The sequence below is a fragment of the Stomoxys calcitrans genome, chromosome 5 (genome assembly GCF_963082655.1).
Source record: "Stomoxys calcitrans chromosome 5, idStoCalc2.1, whole genome shotgun sequence".
NCBI lineage: Eukaryota > Metazoa > Arthropoda > Insecta > Diptera > Muscidae > Stomoxys > Stomoxys calcitrans.
This window is the reverse complement of record NC_081556.1, coordinates 43,205,841-43,227,128: the sequence shown is the minus strand read 5'-3', so window position 1 is coordinate 43,227,128 and position 21,288 is coordinate 43,205,841. Positions and strand designations below refer to the sequence as shown.

The following is a 21,288-nucleotide window of genomic DNA, read 5'->3' as shown; positions in this document are numbered from 1 at the left end:
GTTAATCGTCGAGGAAAGCGTTGTGCAAAATGTTGACAAGCGCAATAAATGCGCTTGCTGTGACTTTAGAAGTTAAAATCGGGCGACACATATATATGAGAGCTATATCTAAATCTGAACCGATTTCCATAGAATCATAAGAAAGTCCTTCTCGCCAAATTTCGAGCGAATCGGTTAACAAATGATAATTTTATTGCATTATTACTGCAAATCGGACGAATATATATATGGAAGCTATATCCAAATCTGAACCGATTTTTTCCAATTTCAATGGGCTTCGTCTTTTGGCCGATAAACATGCCTGTACTAAATTTGAAAATGATCGGACGGAAACTGCGACCTGTACTTTGTACACAAATTAACATGGACAGACGGACAAATGGCCGGACAGACAGACGGACAGACAGACGGAGAGACAGACGGACAGACAGACAGACGGACACAGCAAATCGTATCAAAAAGTGAGTCGATCGGTGTACTTATCAATGGGCCTATCCTTCTCTTTCTTCTGGGAGTTACAAACAAATGCACTAAGTTATAATACCCTGTACCTCAGTAGTGGTGTATGGTATAATGATACATAGAAAATGTTTCTCTTGATTAGAAAAAATCCTAATGGTATTATTTAGAATTTTGAAAACACTTTTATTTTTCCCATAGATCCCTGTAACAAGTCCCGCCTCGAAAGCAACCGGAATTAAGAAAGTGGTAAGTTCAGAAGAAGCATTTTAAAGCAATCATTCTCTTATATCGCAAATTTCCTCTGCAACACAGTCTAATACCTTAAGCTTGAAAAAACCCAATACTTCCGACCAGACTTCGAAAGTATCTCCATCAAATACTTCGACACCGAGAAGTCCTAAACGTACTCGGAATTCAAACTCAACCAATCCGCCTGGGAAAAGGCCCCATGGATCAATGTCTCAATCAAATATGCTGCAACAAAAGGCAAATCCAACGAAACCACCTGCAGCCGGAAATAATCGAGCAGCGAGTGTGAATCCAGCGAATGCCAATTATCGAATGGGTAAGTTTTGGGACCAATTTTGCAAGAAAATCCCCCGAAATTTGGCACAGAAGTCAGGAGGAGCATAACAAAACTCGCTGTACCAAGAGAAATCGGGCAATAAATGCGTCTTTTAAAGGCCCAAGACCTGAGAATAGGGGTCGTTAAATATGGCAGTCATATTCAAATTTAGTCATTACCCGTAGGAATTTCGAGGGGCCTACTACATTTATATGTGCCAAACTTTAGCGATATCGGGTAAGAAATAAGGCTTTTATAGGCATAAAACCCAAAAATCGGCAGAGGGGTATATATGACAGCAATATCTTTATATGGTCTAATGTGAATCGTACTTGGTTCGAATATCGGAGGCCTAGTATAGGTTAGGTTGAAAGAGGAGGACGCCAAGATTAGTGCCTTAGCATCACGTGACCTATTGTAACTCCTTGTGAATTCTTCCTTTTGCGCCTGCGCCTCAAAAGCTCCATCCGCTTAGTCCAATTATAGTCCAATACTAGTCCAAAAAATAGTTGGATATCATCTCACGATAGCGCTCACCATTTACAGTTACGTTACGATTCGCATCATCTTTGAAGAAGTACGGTCCAATGATGCCCGCAGCCCATAAAACGCACCCAACTGTGACTTTTTATACCAACCACAATAGGATGGGGGTATACTAATCTAGTCATTCCGTTTGTAACACTTCGAAAAATTGATCAGAGACCCCATAAAGTATATACATTCTAGATCGACTCTACATTCTGATTCGATCCAGCCATGTCCGTCCGTCTGTCGAAATCACGATAGAGGTCAAACGCGTATAGCTAGCTGCTTGAAATTTTGCACAGATACTTAGTATTGATACTTAATATTGATTGGTCGTTGAGGATTGCAAATGGACAATATCGGTTCAAATTTAGATATCGCTCCCATAAAAACCTATCTCCCGATTTGACTTCTTGAGCCCCTGGATGCCGCAATTTTTGTCCGATGGTGTTTTGTTATGACTTCCAACAACTGTGCCAAGTACTGTTAAAATTGGTTAAGAACCTGATATAGCTCCCTTATAAACCGGTCTCCCAATTTGACTTATTGAGCCCTAGGAAGTCTCAATTTTCATCCGATTTAGTTGAAATTTTGCACATTGTATTCTGTTTTGAATCCCAACAACGGAGTCAAGTACGATCTAAATCGGTCTACAACCTGATATAGCTCCCATATAAACCGATCTCCCGATTTGACTTCCTAAACCCCTGGAAGCCGCAATTTTTGTCCGATTTGGCTGAAATTTAGCACATAGTGTTCCCAACAACTGTGCCAAGTACGATTCAAATTGGTCAAGAACATGATATAGCTCCCATATAAACCGATGTCCCAATTTTACTTCTTAAGCCCTTACAAGCCGAGATTTTTATCCGATTTGGCTGAAATTTTGCATATAGTGTTTTGTTATGACTCTTAACAACTGCGCCAAGTACGGTCCAATTTGGTCTATAACTAGGTATAGGTCCCATATTTTAGCAGAATCCATGGTGGTGGGTCCCCAAGATTCGGCCTGGCCGATGTTATTTCTCACTAGCATTATTCGTTTGAATTCTAAGTTTTCGTGCTTCGTCTATATATCCATTTGGTGGGTTTTTGGCGACTGTAAGAGCGCAAACAAAAATTTCGTACGAATCGCATCACCAATCTCCGAGATCTGGTGTTTTTAAAAACTAGGGTAATGAGAAGTGCTTTTAGACGAAGAATAGCATCTCAGACATTTTGACTCAAATATGGATATCAAATTCGTGTTGCATTCCCAAATCCCTTTAATTTGAGCCCCATATTGTCATGGTCGGTAAATATGAACCGTTTTGAGGGGGTCTTGGGGTTGAGGCGGCCAGAGTCACTTGCCCAGAAAATAGCTATCAAATTCATTCTTTACTCCCAAATACCGTTAGTTTGAGCTCCATATTGTCATAGCCGGAAATGAAGTTCAGTTTAGGGGGTGCTTTAGGGCGTACCCCTAAACACATGGCTCCAAAATTGGATATTAATTTCGTTTTCTACTCTCAATTACCTTTCATTTGAGTATCATATTGTCATAATGGATCAATTAACCTATTTGACGTATTTTTAAAAGGAAAAGCGCCCCCTTAACTTGAACGCAAATTTTAATGTCATATTCGTAATCTACTCCCAAATGTCTTTCATTTTAGTCCCATGTAGCCATGTTCATTTGTGGGTATTTGGGGATGGGGCGACCTCCTATTATTTGGACCTATGATGGTTACCCCCTATACTTCGATCTGATTTTCTATGCCAGATTCGTAATCTACTCCCGAATACCTTTCATTTAAGCCCCATATTGATATGAACGTCTAAGATGTTAGTTGGGGGGAGTTTTGTGATTGGGACGGCCCGATGGGTACTTAGACCCAAATTTTAATACCATATTCGTATTCTACTCTCCAACATCTTTTATTTGATACCCATATTGTGCCCATCGGTCGATTTTTGGTTTTGGGTGTCATTTTTGTGGAAAGGGGGAGAGTCCGCCCCCTTCCGATATTGAAATATTATTTAGCCTATATTTCCTTCCAGACCAACCTTTATAATATTTGAAAACTTCGAGAAAATCGTTTCAGTCGTTTTTGAGTCCATACAGAACAAACGAACAAACCGAGTCCCATATAGCCGTGATTGGCTAATGTGCCCATTTTGGGCGTTTTGTGGGGGTGTAGTAACCCCCTATACTTCGACTTAAATTTGTATGCCAGATTCGTTATCTACTCCCGCATACTTTTCATTTGATATCCATATTGTCCTTATCGGTTCACTTTTGGTTTTTGGGGGTGCTTTTGGGGCAACGGGGGAGGGTCCACCTCTTCCGATATCAACAAATTATAAAGCCTATTCATCCTTCCTGACCATATTCGTAATCTACTCCCGAATACCTTTCATTTGAGTCCAATATTTTCATGATCGTCAAATAAACCTATTTTAGAGGGTTTTAGAGCTGGGGCGGCCCCCCAGTTACTAAGACCCAATTTTTAGGATGCAATTCGTACTCTACTCCGGAATACCTTTCATTTGTCTCCACTATTGTCCCGATTGGTCCACTTTTATTTTTGGGTAGTTCTTTCTTTCAAAAAATTATATAGCCTATGCTTCCTTCCAGACCAAACTTCATAATCTGAGAGAATTTCGAGGTAATCGGTAATAAACAAGCCGACAAACAAACAAACACAAATTGACTTTTATACCCTTCACCATAGGATGGGGTATACTATTTAATTTCGTCATTCTGTTTGTAACTCCTCGAAATATTCGTCTAAGACCCCATAAAGTATCTATATTCTCGATCGTCATGACATTTTAAGTCTATCCATCTGTCTGTCGAAAGCTTAAGCGGCTTAAAATTTTGCAAAAATTCTCCTTATTAGTGTAGGTCGGGTTGGGATTGTAAATGGGTCCATGTTTAGATATAGCTACCATATAAACCGATCTTAGATCTTGATTCCTGAGCCACTAGAATGCACAATTCTTATCCGATTTGGCTGAAATTTGGCATGAGGTTTTTTATTATGACTTCCAACAGCTGTGCTGAGTATGGTTGAAATCGGTCCATAACCTGATATAGCTGTCATATGAACCTATCTGGGGTCTTGACTTCTTGAGCGTCTAGAGGGCACAATTCCCATCCGATTTGGCTGAAATTTTGCACGAAGTGTTCTGTTACGACTTCCAACAATTGTGCTAAGTATGGTTGTAATCGGTCCATAACCTGATATAGCTGCCATATGAACCGACTTTGAAACTTGACTTCTTGAGCCACTAGAGGGCGTAATTCTTATCCGATTTGGCTGAAATTTCGCATGATGTGTTTTGTTTATGACTTCTAAGAACTGACTGTGTATGGTTCAAATCGATCCTTAACCTGATATAGTTGCCATTTAAACCGATACGGGATTTTGACTTCTTGGGCCTCCAGAGTGAGTAGTTATTATCCGATTTGGCTGAAATTGTGTGCAACGGCTTCCACCGTGATTTTCTAAAAATACATTCTTTTACTTATCTAGCAGTTCTATTTTCCTCCTTATCACTTTTTAGCCACCACTACTATTCGCCCGAGTGTTACTGCAGCCAACAAAATCCCAGCAATCAAAACAAATTTGAAAAAAATGGTATCCACAGCAGGTGACAAAATTACCTTAGAGTCCTTGGAAGAACAATTAAAGGATCAACAAAACGAGTTTCTTAAAAAAATAGAAGCCCTGAAACACTCTTCCCATGCCGCTCAACTGGAAGGTAAAGAATATCAACTCATGGGCTTGGTATTCAATAATGAATGCGAGCCTATGCTAAAAGATATGAAAATAGGAAAATTAACTGAAAAACTTGGTAAGTTTGTCCAATATTGAGGTAAGAACATTCTTCACAAACATTTCTCACTGGTAGATGAAAATTCTGCTAATGCCTTGAAGGAGAAGTTAATTAAAAATATGAATGAAGGCTTTGCCAAACTCAAAGACAAACTAAATCGAGAAGGAGACTCGGGAGATGATTTGAAATTAAAGGAGATACAGGTGAGGCTGTGGATATTTACTTTAGAAATGTTTACTAATTTTATTTTATTTTTATCTTTAATTTGAAAAAGGACTCAAATGTAAAGGCAATATTGGATCTAGTCGATGCTATTAGCAATTCTTACAAGGATGAAACAATGCAGGAGGTGACAAATATGGAGAAACTTAAGAAGGAATTAGAGGTACGTTTTTAACCTCTGTATTGATAAAAAACTATCCATCCCACAATAAAGAGGTCAGAGTTAGAAGGAATATTTGGGCTTCCACTAATTTTATAATACACAGTTAGTTTAGATGCATTAGGCATTTTTTCCCAAGGAAAAGGATAGTTTTGGTACTCTTTCCCAAGGGAAAGCTTACTTTTAGTACTCTTTCCCAAGAGAAAGCTTACTTTTAGTACTCTTTTCCAAGGGAAAGGGTAGTTTTAGTACTCTTTGCCAAGGGAAAGTGTAGTTTTGGTACTCTTCCCCAAGGGAAAGGGTTAGGTTAGGTTTAAGTGGCAGACTCACTTAGATATTTTCGTCTATTGAGATACCACAGGAACAGGAGAAGGAAGATGCCTCCTAGTTCCTACCGTTGTACCATCCAGATCGCTTTAAAAAGCCTAATAATTTGCGAATGTTCACATCCGCTAAATCAGACAGGTTCTCAAAGAAATGAGAACCTAAAGTGGAACTCCTTCCGACTGCTAGTGCGGGACACACACACACACAGAAGGTGTTCTATAGTCTCTTCTTCTTCGATGTCCTCACAGCTTCTGCAAAAGTCGTTGTTGGCAACCTTCAATCTGTCAACATGTTTTCCGATTAGAAAGTAACATCTCATGGCAGACACAATGATTAAGACGTCTGTTCTAGCCAATAACAGCAAAGCGGTAGAACTCTTCAAGTCTAGATTAGGCCACAGTGTTGGAGTGCTCACAGCCCCCTCTTTGTGACCATCTATCATTCGTTGTCCTTCGGGCCTCATCCTGAAAACTTAGCTTACAGGCATACCCACAGATTCCAGTATCGCTGGAATGTGTAGGGTAGTTCCCAGTATCGCAAGCTCGTCCGCTTTACAATTCCCTGAGATATCTCCCGGCGCCCACAACAGGTGACCTCGTTGAGAGATCTGCGACAGTCGAGGGCGGGTTTTGTGTTCAGACATACGTTCTCCAGGGATTTAACGGCTGCCTGAGAAGATATTTGTGCCAATCGTCGTAATGACATTATATCGAAGCCATTCAACCACTTCCTTAATTGCAAGAATCTCCGCTTGATACACAATGCAGAGTAGTAAAACTACCCTTTCCCATGAGAAAGATTACTAAAACTACCCTTTCTCAAGATAAATAGTACTAAAGCTTCCAAGCGAAGGAGTACTAAAACTACCATTTCCCAAGGGAAAGAATACTAAAACTGCCCTTTCCCAAGGGAATGAGTGCTAATGCTAACCTTTCCCTAGGGAAGGGGTACTAAAACTACCCTTTCCCATGAGAAAGAGTTGTAAAATTACCTTTTTCCAAGAGAAAGAGTACTAAAACTACATTAGTCAAACTATCTTTTCCCAATGGAAAGAGTACTAAGCCCACACTTTTTCAAGGAAAATACTACTACAACTTCAGTTTCCTTATATAAGAGTTCTATGATTGAAGTTATCCTAGGGAAGAGTAATAAAACTATTGATTCCCATGGGAAGGAGTACTAAAACTACCCTTTCTCAGGAAAAGAGTACTAAAACTAGTGTTTCCGAAGGGAATGAATACATCCCAAGGGAAAGAGTACTAAAGCTACCCTTTTCCAAAGGAAGTGTACAACAACTACCCTTTTCAAGCCTTTTCCAAGAAAATAAGTATGACTATCCTTTTTCAAGGGAAAGAGTACTAAAACTAGCCTTTCTTACGGTTTCTCCAGGGGAAAGAGTACTAAAAACTGACCTCTCTTGAGGAAAAGTTTACAAAAACTATCCTTTACCAAGGAAAGTGTACTAAAACTACCCTTTCCCAAGTAAAGAGTACTAGATAGCATACTACTAAAACTAAGCTTTCTTAAGGAAAGGATATTAAACTAACCATTCCCACAGTACAAAAAATATACTTTTCTAGTGAAGTCCTAAGTAAGTTCTAGTGAACTTATCTTTAAATAGTCCTTCTCAAGAGAAGGGTAATAGAACTATTCTTTCCCTAGTGAAAGAAGGAAATCCTGCTCTTCCCCAAGGATTAAAATAAAATTTCGCCAAGGAAAACAATAATAAAACTTTCCTTTCTTAAGGAAAAGAGTACTAAAACAATCCTTTCCCTATAGAATAAGCACTTAACCTATAGAATAAGCACTTACCAAGGGATAGAGTATTAAAAAACTACGCTTTCCTAGCGGAAATTTTAAGGAACACTATTACCAAGAGAAAGAGTTGTGCGATAACCCATTTACAAGAAAGTGTTATTAGAACTTCTCTTCCCCAAGGAAAGGAGTACTAGAACTACCCTTTTCTAAGGAAAAGAGTATTAGAATGACCTTCTGCAATGAATACAATATTAAAACCACACGTTGCCAGGGATGAGTAGTTAAACTACCCATTCCCAGGGAAAGAGTACTTAAACTGCCTTTCCCAGGGAAAGAGTACTTAAACTGCCCTTTCCCAGGGAAAGAGTAGCAAAACTACCCTTTCCCAGGTTAAGAATACCTAAACTACTCTTTTCCAAGGAAAGAGTACTTAAACTACTCTATCCCAAAGTAACGAACTAATCCTAAACTTTCCGAAGGGAAAATGCTTTTAAACAAACCTTTCCCGAGGAAGAATACCTAAACTACCTTTTCTCAGGAAAATAGTTTTAAGCTTCCCTTTTCTTATGAAAGTAGTACTTAAAATAGCCTTTCTCAAGGAAAAGAGCACTACGCTCCCACTTTTCCAAGGGAAATATCATAAAATTTCAGTTTCCTTATATAAGAGTTCTATGACTGAAGTTTTCCTAGGGAAGAGTACTGTAACCACATTTTTCTTAGGGAAGAGTACTAAATCAAAACTTTCTTTAGGGAAGAGTATTTAAACTACCCTTTCCCAAGGAAAAGTGTGCTAAACCCACACTTTTCCTAGTGAAAATGTACTTAATCCACACTTTTCTTAGTGTGGTAAAAGTTGCCTAGGCAAATAGTACTAAAAATACAAAAATACCCGTGTAGTTCTCATTCAGGAACCGCCGAATACTTCTATCATATCAACGTTTTTGTCAGTTAGTGTGGTCAGAAGGCGGTTAGTGTGGTCAAAAGGCGGGTAACCAGAGTAACACCCCAAGGAGGGGTGTTCTCGCCGATTCTATGGAACCTCGTGATTAATGAAATCCTGATGAATCTCGGTGGGGACGGCACGAGGACTATCGCTTATGCGGACGACGTTGTGCTTCCGGTCCGAGGCAGATTTCTGTCGACGATCAGCGAGATCATGGAATGGTCGCTGAGGAGGTTGTCGCGATGGGCTTCCAGAAATGAGTTGAGGACCAACCCAGGGAAGAAGGAACTGGTGCTCTTCGCGTGTAGATATAAGATACGGAGTTCAGACTGCTACCCTGCGGATGTCGAAGGAGGCAAAGTACATAGGCATAGCTCTCGATTCGAAACTGTCATGGAAGAGGAACACCGAGAAAAGAAACCATAAGGCAATGTGCGCTTTTTAGTGCTGCAAGAGGATGTTCGGTAGGAAGTGGGGGTAACTCCCAAGACGATTTGTTGAATGTATACGGCCATCGTGAGACCAGTACTGGCCTATGGAGCACTGGTATGGTGGAATGCCGTAGAGACGAGGACGGATATCAATATCTATACATCCTACATCAGGCCGAGGATGGAATATAATTCTCATATATGGGCAGGAGCTCGTCGGAATGTGGGTAGCGTGGTATTGCTCTATCGTTATTATTATTTTTATTTTCATGGCGTGTGTTCCAGAGATTTTCATCTTCTTATCCCTGACTTGCCAGGAACTCACACCCGTTTGTAATTGATTGGCCAGTCGACCGAACCATACATTAGCGAGAGTATTCATTTTTCGCCCTACCCTTTTGTATGTGGAATCGACTTGCGGCTAATGTCTTTCCCACCGACATTGACGTTCAGAAATTTAAAACGAATATCAATAAACACTACTCCCTCTTTCCCCCTCCAACCCTTAACTTTCCTAATTGCCAACGCAATGCACTGCATATATAGGGGATATCCCCTGCATGTTGGTTATGTGAAAAAAAAGTTTAAAGTTAATGAAGATCTAACAAATGGTGCCAGAAACTGTGGGGGTATAAGTGGTTCCTATGTCTAAGGGAAACCAGGCAAATTTCTGAATACTTCTATTATACAATCCTAAATATCCATGACTTGACTCCGTGACTATATTATTGCGAGCGAGGAATAATGTATTTAACGAGGTAGATGGTTGCTACTACAGTAATTGAGACATGACTGTTAAGTAACTACAAATCTTCACGCTCGTTAGATCAGCACGAACTAGCGAACTAGCAGTGGTCTTATGATCCTAATGACATTCTATAGAGATAAAGGGATGTTTTTCTATTCAACTATCAGTTTAATGTCACTCTGTTCCGGTTTGATATATCTATATTTTCATTGAAAGCTTTGTATCGAAACACATTCTGGTGGTAAGTGTTTATATCTCCAGGGAGATAAATCTTACCTTCCATAGCTTTGGATGTGACATGGAGTTTCAAATCTTAACTTCGTCTTTACCAATACTACTCTGCATACCTAGTTATCTGACTTCTTTCTATTTCATTTTCTTAGGATTATAAAAATTCTCTTAAAATTATGCAAGAAAATTATTCAGAGCTTTGTGGAAAGCATGCAATTGAGTTACTGGCGCTAGAAAAGGATATACAATCGAAATGCCTTGCAACGTTTGAACAAAAGGAGCAATTAATAAATGAGGTATGGCAAGTTATTTATGTAAAAGCCCAGTTTTTGACTTAAAATTTTGATTGTTTGATTATTCAGCTTCAAAAGAAACTTGAAAAAAGCGAAAAGCAAATCGTTGATCTACAATCTCATTGGGAGTACCAGAAAAACGAAGATTTCTGTCAAAAGAAGAATTTGGAAGAAGAACTACAAAATGCACAGGAAAGGTAGTTCATATTCTTCTTTAGTTTTAAGTGTTTTATATAGTTATGCATCATATTTTTCAATTCATAGATTTAAAGAATTTCAACTAAAATTTAAAGCCATCGAAAACGATCTAAGCCTTCAACACAAGCAAGTGGAGCAGAAGAATAATATAATTGAGAAACTGCAGACAGAGTTAAAGGACTTACAGGCCATCATACATGAACAAACTTTGAAACCGGAGAATGATATTGAAATCTCACAGTTGAAGCAAACAATTGAAACCCTACAAGAGGAGAAGTCTTCTTTGGAAGAACAAAATAAACATTTGATTGAGGTATGATACATTGCTATGTCTATATGGTGTATTGATCCTGAGATGGATCAAACATCATTCGCATATTGAATTGTCAAACTAATATATCTAATATATTTATTAAATTTTCAATTTTTTGATGTTTGCAGGATTACAATAACTCCCTCACTGAGGCAAAAGAATATTGCAGAGAGTTATGCAGTAAGCATAAAGACGAGTTACTAGCAGTTAATGAAGTCATCAAATCAGAATCTCTTGCGGTTCTTGAACAAAAAGAGGAAGAAATCAAAGAAGTAAAGAATTCAGATTTTTATAACCTCCACCATAGGATGGGAGTATACTAATTTCGTCATTCTGTTTGTAACACCTCGAAATATGCGTCTGATCCTCATGGCATTTTAAGTCGATTTAGACATGTCCGTTCGTCTATCCGTCCGTCTGTCGATCGAAAGCAACTTTCGAAGGAGTACAGCTAGCCGCTTGGAATTTTGCACAAATATTTTTTTTTAGTGTTGGTCGGTTGGGATTATAAATGGGCCAAATCGGTCCATGTTTTGATGTAGCTGCCATATAAATCGATCTTGGATCTTGACTTATTGAGCCTCTAGAGGGCGCAATTCTCGTCCGATTTGACAGAAATTTTGCGCGTGATTTTTTAGTATCTCTTCCAACAACTGCGCTAAATATGGTTCAAATCGGGTTGGGATTGTAAATGGGCAAAATCGGTCCATGTTTTGATATAGCTGCCATATAAACCGATCTTGGGTCTTGACTTATTGAGCCAATAGAGACTTATTGAGCCAATTCTCATCCGATTTGGCTAAAATTGTGCATGAAGTGTTTTGTTATGATTTCCCATAGCTGCGGTAAGTATGGCGCAAATCGGTACATAACCTAATATAGCTGTCATATAAACCGATATGGGATCTTGACTTCTTGAGCCTCTACAGGGCGCAATTCTCATCCGATTTGGCAGAAATTTTGAACAACGTTTCTCTCATGACCTTCAATATACGTGTCTGAATCGATCAATTGTTTGATACAGCGCTAAATATGCTTCAAATCGGTCCATGTTCTGATATGGCTGTCATATAAACCGATCTTGGGTCTTGACTTATTGAGCCTCTAGAGGGCCCAATTCTCGTCCGATTTGACTGAAATTTTGCACGTCGTGTTTTAGTATCACTTCCAATAACTGCGCTAAATATGGTCCAAATCGGTCCATGTTTTGATATAGCTGTCATATAAACCGATTTTGGGTCTTGACTTCTTGAGCCTCTAGAGTGCGCAATTCTTACCCGATTTTGCTGAAAGTTTGTACGAAGTGTTTTGGTATTATTTCCAACAACTGTGTTAAGTATGATTCAAAGCGGTTCATAATCTGGTATAGCTGTCATATAAACCGATCTTGGATCTTGACTTATTGAGTCAATAGAGCGCGAAATTCTCATCCGATTTGGCTGAAATTTTGTATGAGGTGTTTTCTTATGACTTCCCATATCTGTGGTAAGTATGGCGCAAATCGGTATATAACCTTATATAGCTGCCATATAAACCGATCTGGGATCTTGACTTCTTGAGCCTCTAGAGGGCGCAATTCTCATCCGATTTGGCTGAAATTTTATATTTAGCTTCTTGAGTCCCTAAAAGGAGCAATTCTTATCCGAATGAACTGAAATATGACACAATGACTTCTACAATGTTCGGCATTCATTTAAGCTCCGAATCGGACTATAACGTGATATAGCTCCAATAGCATAACAATTTTTATTCAATATTCTTCGTTTGCCTAAAAGGAGATACTGCGCATAGAACTCGACAAATGCGATCCATGGTGGAGGCTATATAAGATTCGGCCCGGCCGCACTTAGCAGGCTCTCACTTGTTTTTTTTTTGTTATGACCTTTGAAAATCAATTTTCCCAAATTTTAGCTACAAAAGTTACTTAAAATCAATGAAGGAAAAATTGCAGAACTCCAATCAACTTTGGCTGAAAACGAGAATATAACCAACGAGCTTAAAAACAACAATGAAAAGTAAAATGTTCCATAATTTTTAAGTGTTTCTTAAACTAACTTAGGAAACTTTATTTGGCATACACAGATTTCAGAAACTTGAAGACAATTTTAAAGCCCTGGAGAAAGACCTAAGTCTTCGATCTCAAGAGGTCAACCAGAAGAATGGCATGATTCAAAAGTTGCAGAAGGAATTGAAGGTCTTACAAAGCAGCATGGAACAACAAACTTTGAAATATGAAAACGATAAAGAAACTCCCAAATTTTTAAAGAAAATCACCACAATGAATCAACAAATTCAAAAGTTAATGGAGGAAAATTCTGTGTTGGAGAAGAAGAATCAGGAATTGGTTGAGGTATGTATGGAACTGCTTTAGCATTAACTAACGAGGGCTATGCCACTCAAACAATGGATCGCTACATTGTTGGATTTATCCAAATCAGATGTTGTCTCTCCGTAAATTCAGAGGTTTCTCTCTAGGTTAGGTTGAAAAAAGGTCCAGATATCAATCCGCTATGCCATTATGGACACACACCTAAGCCACTAATCGGCTTGTTGTGCGCTCTAAAAACTAAAGAGTAACCTCGGAAAAGAAAATTTTTTTTAAAGATTCCATGCTACGTACAAAATCCTTAATTTTTTTCCATACCACTCCTCTAAGTTGGTTCATGTCTGGTATCGCGTTCTTACCTAAGTACCGGTGTCTGTTAGCCGCGGAAGCTGGGCAATGTCATAGGAAATGCTCCAACGTCTCATCATCTTCCCCGCATGCCCTACACATGCTATTACTTGCCGCACCGATTTTGCATAAGTGAGCGATTTTGCAGTCCTATGTGTCCCGTTATGACACCAAAAGCTGTACTGACCCCTTTCTTACTGCCTTTCAGTAAAAGCCTCGTCCTCTAACGCGTTTGTCGCGCATGACCTTAAATCGGACTTCATCAACCCGAAAGACTTCGGGTTACCCAAGTTTATTGATGGCAGTTCTCTGGCCTTAACTGCCAAATCGTCTGCCCTTTCATTCCCCCTTACTTCGTTATGGCCCGGCACCCAAACGATGGGGATCGTGCTATCTTCAGAGAAGGCGTTAATCTCCTTCTTACACTGCCCTTCCATTCGGGTTTCCTACCGTCGCCTCGATTATACCGCGATAGTATGAGCTGCTCACATCCTTAATCCATTCTCCCATCGCCTTAAGTCTCATAGCCGCAGTGGCTGCCTCACACTTAATCTGTATGCCAATCCGTCGGATGTCTAGAATAATCTTCACGAGCCCTAGTGGGCGTGGCCCTTATCGCTCCTCCTATGCCTAGACAAAATGTTCTCTGAACTTGTTGTATGGTCCTTATGTTGCAATGCTCCCATCCTTAATCCATTCTCCCATTACCTTGAGTTTCATAGCCGCAGTGGCTGCCTCACACTTAATCTGTATGTCAATGGGTCAGATATCTAGAATAGTCTCCAGTGCCCTAGTGGGCGTGCTCCTCATCGCTCCGCCTATGCCAAGACAACATGTTCTCTGAACTTGTTGTATGGTCCTTATGTTGCAATTTTTCTCCATAGCAGTCCACTAAACTACTGAGTATTGGTCTAATAACGCTCCTGTAGAGCCAGTGGATTATCCTCGGATTCAGGCCTTATTTTGAGCCTCAGCCCGCCTACATAGAGTCCAACTTATGTGCGCCTACTTAGTACGCTCCTGAATGTGACACTTGCAATTAAGTTTCCTATCCAAGATCACTCCTAAGTGTTTGACCTTGTCAGATATCGAAATCGTTTTGTTGAGAAAACGTGGCGCGTCAAATTGTCCCATCTTCGTCTTCCTCGTGTACATGCATATTTCAGTGTGTTAACATTGAGACTTCTGGGTCTAGCCCAGTCATATGCCATATGCAAGACCTTTTCGGCCCTTCTGCATGGCTTGTTCGGATCCTTACCCCTAAGAAATATTTTAATTTCGTCTGCATAGCAGTAATAAGACTTTCTAGGCTGGCTACTACTGAATCTTTACTGATTAGCGACGGAAGAGGAAAAACATTTAGAGCACTCTTTGCAAGAATACAGGCTCTATGTCTTCCATTTCCTATACCCTTGAGTAGTTATATCCAGAAATTCTTAGTCTACATACCATTCCTCGATTAACCCATGGTTCTTGGATAAGAACAAAGACAAATCCTCCTGCCGTCAGAAGGACCTTGAGTGCCCTCGAAGTGGCCTTACAAGGGTAAATATTAATTTGCAGCAACCGGACCATTGTCCATAGGCTTCACAGTGGACTGTGTTAGCTTCGTCTTCTGTGTCCACCAGGATTTCATCGTCACAAGATTCGTTCGATTTCGTCATGATGAGTTTCCTAAGGCATTCAGGGGCAGTTGCGAAAGCCGTAAAACCACTCTTCCTCAGGTGTGGACGTTTCCTCCTTAGATGCTTCACTAGCTGCTTCTGTCGAAGTACCTTTCGATTCCCGTCCTTCCCCACTGCCGAATACCTTGAGCACAATCAAACCGGATGGCCCGCCCACACAGAACTTTTTGGCTTCTGTTTCGACCCCCTTATTCAGTCTCATGCAACTCACCAGACTTAGCGATCTGGTCGATAGTTTCTCATGCAAGTATTCAAGAACAACTGTTGAGTCGTGACACAACTCTTTAGGACTTGTTGAGGTCTGTGAGACGGCCTGAGTTTAGTGCGAATACTGCATGCGTCCGTTCGCCATCTGCCTTATCCCATCTACCAATCTTCCAGTCGATAGTTCAAAGAATGGGATTAGGTTAGAATAGGTTAAAAAGTCGCTGCTTGTATCAGCAGATTGGAACAGACGTTTTCGCCCATTGTGATACCACAGGAAAGGAAGATTAAAAATGCCTTCTAGTTCGTGCCGTTGAACCATCCAGATCGGTTTATAAAGCCCAACAACTTGCGAATGTTTAAATCAGTTAAATAAGACAGGTTCTCAAAGAAATGAGAACCCAAAGTTGAACTCCTTCTGATTGCCAGTGTGGGACACACACACAGAAGGTGTTGTATAGTCTCCTCATCTTCGATATCGTCACAGCTTCTGCAAAAGTCGTTATTGGCTATCTTCAGTCTGTCAGCATATTTTCCGATTATATTGTAACTTGTCATGACGGACACAATGACTGGGACTTCTGTTCTAGCCAGTGACAGCAAAACGATACAACTTTTCAAGTCTAAATTAGGCCATAGATATTGGAATGCTCACAGTCCCTTCTTTGTGACCATCTATCATTCGTTATTCTTCGGGTCTGGTCCTGAAAACTTAGCTTACATGTCGTTTAAGGCTTATCCACAGATTCCAGTATCCCTGGAATATGTAGGGTAGATCCTAGTCTCGCAAGCTCGTCCGATTTACAATTCCCTGGGATATCTTTGTGGCCCGGCATCCAGAACAAGTGAATTTTGAACTGTTCAGCCATCTGCGACAGTCGAGGGCGGTTTTTGTGTTCAGAAATACGTTCTCCATACGATTTAATGGCTGCCTGGCCTGGTCTGAGAAGATATTTATGCCAATCGTCGTTATGACATATCTTAGCCATTCCACCACTTCCTTAATTGCTTGATACACACTGGGATTACCGTCCGTTAATCTTTCAAGGTGGAGGAGACTAACAGAGCGCAGGGGTTAGCGTGTCCGCTTATGACGCTGAACGCCTGGGTTCGAATCCTGGCGAAACTATCAGAACAAACAATTGTCAGCGGTGGTTTTCCCCTCTCTTGGGGAAGCGGAATCAATGTCGTTGTCCTTCAGTGTGCTTTGCTTAAAGTCAACCGTTTGTTGTGTTTTTGTCTTCATTCCCATCACACAAAAATTTACTTAAATCCGAAAGTTGTAATTGATGGCGAAATTGGCTAACTAAGTTGTGATGCAACTAAGGTTAATCCTTAAAATCCTTGTTCAAGTGACACACCCCTGATGGTTTTAAAAAAAGTGAAATATTTTTAATCGTTAAAATATTTTTAGGATATATCTAAAAACAAGGATTTAACACTCAAACTGGAAACTGCACAAAATCGCCTTAAGTAAGTACGAGTTTACTTTAAAATAAAACAACAGAAACATTTTATTTTTTTTTCTTGAATATTTCTTCCTAAGGGGCTTGCAGCAGGAGTTAAATGACATCAAAAAATTAAATGAATCCAAAGATAATAAAATTGAGGTAAGTGAATGCAAGAATATTTTATATTCGAACGTTGGGTTTCCAACACCATGCATTGGGAATAGAGTACAAATCTTGCATATGGGTTAGGTTAGGTTAAACGAGAGAAGAAGAAAAAAGTAGTTGAGAGTCCCAAATCAAATCTGGAAACGAGAAAAAGAAAGGGATGAATAGTAGGATACAAGGCGTTAAGTTCGGCCGGGCCGAACTTTGGATACCCACCACCTCGGGTATTTTGTCATAATCGGGTGAAAAATGCATAACTTATGCTCCTATAACAGATTTATCGAAATATGGCCCGATTTGGACCAAATTCGTCACGGATATTGAGAGGTCTAATAAGCATAAATCACTGTTCAATTTTATAGAACAAAATATTGGTCTTTTTGGTAGCCATATCCAAATATAGACCGGTCTGAACCATATACGATACGGATGTCAAAAAGCCTAACATAAGTCACTGTGTCAAATGTGCCTTTCATGGGGCCAAGACTTTAAATCGAGAGATTGGTCTATATGACAGCTATATCCAAATCTGGACTGATCTAGGCCAAATTGAAGAGGGATGTCGAAGGATCTAACACAACTCGCTGTCCCAAATTTCAGTAAAATCGGATAATAAATGTGGCTTTTATGAGCTTAAGACCCTAAATCGACCTATATGGAGGCTATATCAAGATATAGTCCGATATAGCCCATCTTAGAACTTAACCTGCTTATAAACAAAAAAAGGGGGTGTCTGTGAAAGTTTCAGCTCAATATCTCTATTTTTAAAGACTGTAGCGTGATTTCAACAGACAGGCGGACGGACATGGCTAGATCGTTTTAGATTTGTACGCTGATCAAGAATATATATAATTTATGGGGTCGAAAATGGATATTTCGACGTGTTGCAAACGAGGTGACAAAATGACTTTACCCCCATCCTTCGGTGGTGGGTATAAACATTAAATTGTTGCGCTTTGTGTGTTTGTCTGTTCCGTATAGACTCAAAAATGGCTGAACCGATTTTCATGAACATTTATTTAAGCCTCGGTGTAAATAGAGTACTCAATTTTTTTATATCCGAAGGGGGGCGGACCCTCCTCCATACCCCAATTTTTTAAAACGCCAGATTTCGGAGACGCGTGCACCGAAATTTTGTATGCCACCTTATGGCAACCCAAAAACACGAAATTGGTATAAAATGTTTGCGTCAAATAAACTGGGGGGACGCCCCATCCCATAACCCACCCGGACGGATATGTTACCGATTGAGACAACATGGGTATCAAATGAAAGGTATTTAAGAGTAGAGTGCGAACTTGGTATACTCCCCAAACCCAAAGCCCAAAAGCAGGACATGTGTATCGCAACAATAATGGACTGAAATAAATTGTCTTTTGGGTCTTAGGGATAGACACAGGAGGACCTACTGATCTGTAAAAATGTGGCATCACAAGTAGTAGCTTTGAAATATGATTTTGAATGTTGATAACCTTTGAATATTAATAGCCACCTTCAAAATGCTTCACATTATGCGGCTAAAAAAATCATGCTCTAGCACTATGCTGATATTATTTCAGGGTCCGCTCCTTAAACTCCCATCATACCGGCCATGTTTGCCTACTATGGCTCAAATGATAGGTATTTGAAAGTAGAAAAATAATTTCATATCCAATTTTGAGGCTATGTGTTTGGGAATCGTCTCACCCCATAATCCCCTCCTAAACCAATGACAATTGAGGCTCAAATAAAATGAATTTAAGAGAAGAGCACGATGATGATATTTTTTTTGGGCTAAGTGCGTGGGTGGTCGCTCCATCCTACATACCCCTCAAACTGTACTTATTTGTGGATTATGGCAAAAAGGGGCTCAATTCTGGTATCTGTTTTATGGCCAAGTGTTTCAGGGATGTCTTATCTCATAAACTCCACCTAAACCAGACATATATACCGACTATATCATTATGTAGCTTAAATGTGGTTTCTGGGAGTAGAGTATGAATCTGATATCCACTTTAGGGGCAAAGGGTGTGGCAACTCTAATCCACCACCACAACGATGAGAACGATGTGCCGTATAAACTACCTATTACAGGTCTTTCTTCCCTTCTCTCTCTCTTTGTTTATTTTTTTCCCATAACATAGCTAACAAAACTACGCCAATCAGAGAATGAAAAGGATCGCCATATAGCAAAACTCAATGCTCAGCTATCCAAATCCCTTGCCAAAATATATGAATTGGAGATGCAATTGCAGCGCAATCAACAGCTGCTGGAAGTTCGCAGCCAATTAATTGACTCGCTGCAAGAAAACGAGGCCAATCATCGCTTGCACATGGGCGAAAAGATAGTGGAAATGGGTGAGAAGAATAACACCATTGCCGAGGTATGTCTTTGTATTATGATTCTATGGATTTGAAATGGGTGTGTCATTGACGCTCTAGTCCTCGATTTCATTCAATCAGCTGACCCAAGAATTGTGTTCCTGTTCACAGGAGGTACATACTCTCAATGAGAAAATCTATGCCAAACAATTGGAGTTCACCGAGCAACAGCATATCATCAAATTGTTAGAGGAGAACAACAAACGTAGCCAAATCATGCGCATTAAGCAAGAGGAGAAAATGTCACGCATGACAGAGGATATTGCCCATTTGCAGAAGATCATGTAAGTTAGGCTTGAAAAGGAGAAAAGAAAAACAAATTTTACAAAAGATCTTTAAATTACAATACAGCAAAGTAATGAGAAACTTTATAAAAATGAATATTGGTTGCCCTACAACATATCTAAATGGAAACGGAAAACTTTAGTAACGCACCTATATATTTTATAAGAAAAGTAAGTTTTTTTGTATTTAACTTTCTTAAGGTGAATTCAATGGAAAGCTTTCTTTTCGAATGATTTGCTAAAGTTTTCCGTTAAATGTGGCCTTAAACTAAACCAAAAACATAAATTTCACCCCCCCTCTCTATCTTGCACTTGTTCATTTTCAGTGAAATTTATCAAGCCAACCTTTTGAATGCCAATACCAATTTAATTTTGAAACAACAGGCCCTTATGCCCCCTAACAATCGGATGGAGATGGAAACCTATGACATTAATGAGAACTTTTACCATTACACGGACCAACGTAAACGCAAACGTCAAATCGCTATAAATGTCAAAACATATGAAGCTTAAAACGCTGTCAAATTCTACAATTCTCCAGTCAAGTGTCATGATGTCAGCATATGAGCCTTCAAAATTGACAATGTTTGAATGTGTGTCAGTTTTCTTTGTAAAATAAAACTATTTGCATGTTGCCTTCATAAATTGTCTACAGAAAAAAGCGCTGATATGTGTATATTCATGGTATAAATTATTCTTCCGACAAGCCAATGCACAGTGGTATTGTAAGGGTCTGCGCACTAATGTGTGTGTGTGTGTGTGTGCGTGTTGGTGTAAATAGGTCTGTCTTTTTGTGGTTGGCGGCGCTTAAAAAGGCCACTGCCAGAAAAAGGGTTTTTGATTGCAGGCCCATAGGCTTGCCACGTTCTCAAAGCATGAAATCGAAAAACTATTGGGTTGCCCAAAAGTAATTGCGGATTTTTCATAAAGTCGGCGTTGACAAATTTTTTCACAGCTTGTGACTCTGTAAATGCGTTCTTTCTTTTGTCAGTTGTCAGCTGTTGCTTTTAGCTTGCTTTAGAAAAAAAGTATAAAAAAAGTATATTTGATTAAAGTTCATTCTAAGTTTTATTAAAAATGCATTTACTTTCTTTTAAAAAATCCGCAATTACTTTTTGGGCAACCCAATATATTACAAATCGGGATTCTCTAAAAACCCTAGACTAAGTCAAAACTTAGTTTTTATTTGAAAAAAAAAGTGAAAAGGCGCCCACCACTCACCTCAGGTATATATGTAAACTACCTTCCATCAAAATCCGGTGAAAAATTCATAATTTATGCCTCCATAGTAGCCATATCGACATATGGTCCGATTTCGATCAAATTCGACACGGATATTGAGTCGTCTAATAAGTACAAGTCATTGTTCAATTTTGTAGAACAAAATATTCGTCTTTTTTGGTAGCCATATCAAAATAAAAACCGATCTGAACCTTATACGACACGGATGTCGAAAAGTCACT

At 39.5% G+C, this 21,288-nt stretch overlaps 1 protein-coding gene across 1 annotated transcript; it reads left to right on the top strand.

The window, feature by feature from the left end:
- The first annotated feature begins 297 nt into the window (after positions 1-297).
- Positions 298-20,501, top strand: LOC131997879 (girdin-like). The gene is made up of 17 exons (XM_059369737.1): positions 298-303; positions 661-708; positions 775-1,027; positions 5,105-5,395; positions 5,453-5,580; positions 5,652-5,762; positions 10,350-10,493; positions 10,560-10,687; positions 10,755-11,001; positions 11,130-11,273; positions 12,913-13,016; positions 13,084-13,351; positions 16,979-17,037; positions 17,111-17,174; positions 19,304-19,543; positions 19,653-19,825; positions 20,152-20,501. Exons 1-17 carry the CDS (start codon positions 298-300, stop codon positions 20,336-20,338), a joined length of 2,595 nt encoding a protein of 864 aa, XP_059225720.1. The 3' UTR covers positions 20,339-20,501.
- The last annotated feature ends 787 nt before the right edge of the window (positions 20,502-21,288 follow it).

Bases quoted from the DNA above. Each gene is read 5' to 3' on its own strand.
- LOC131997879 (XM_059369737.1), top strand. The intron at 709-774 runs GTAAGTTCAGAA...TCTGCAACACAG, and splicing joins CAACCGGAATTAAGAAAGTG to TCTAATACCTTAAGCTTGAA. The intron at 13,017-13,083 runs GTAAAATGTTCC...TGGCATACACAG, and splicing joins CTTAAAAACAACAATGAAAA to ATTTCAGAAACTTGAAGACA.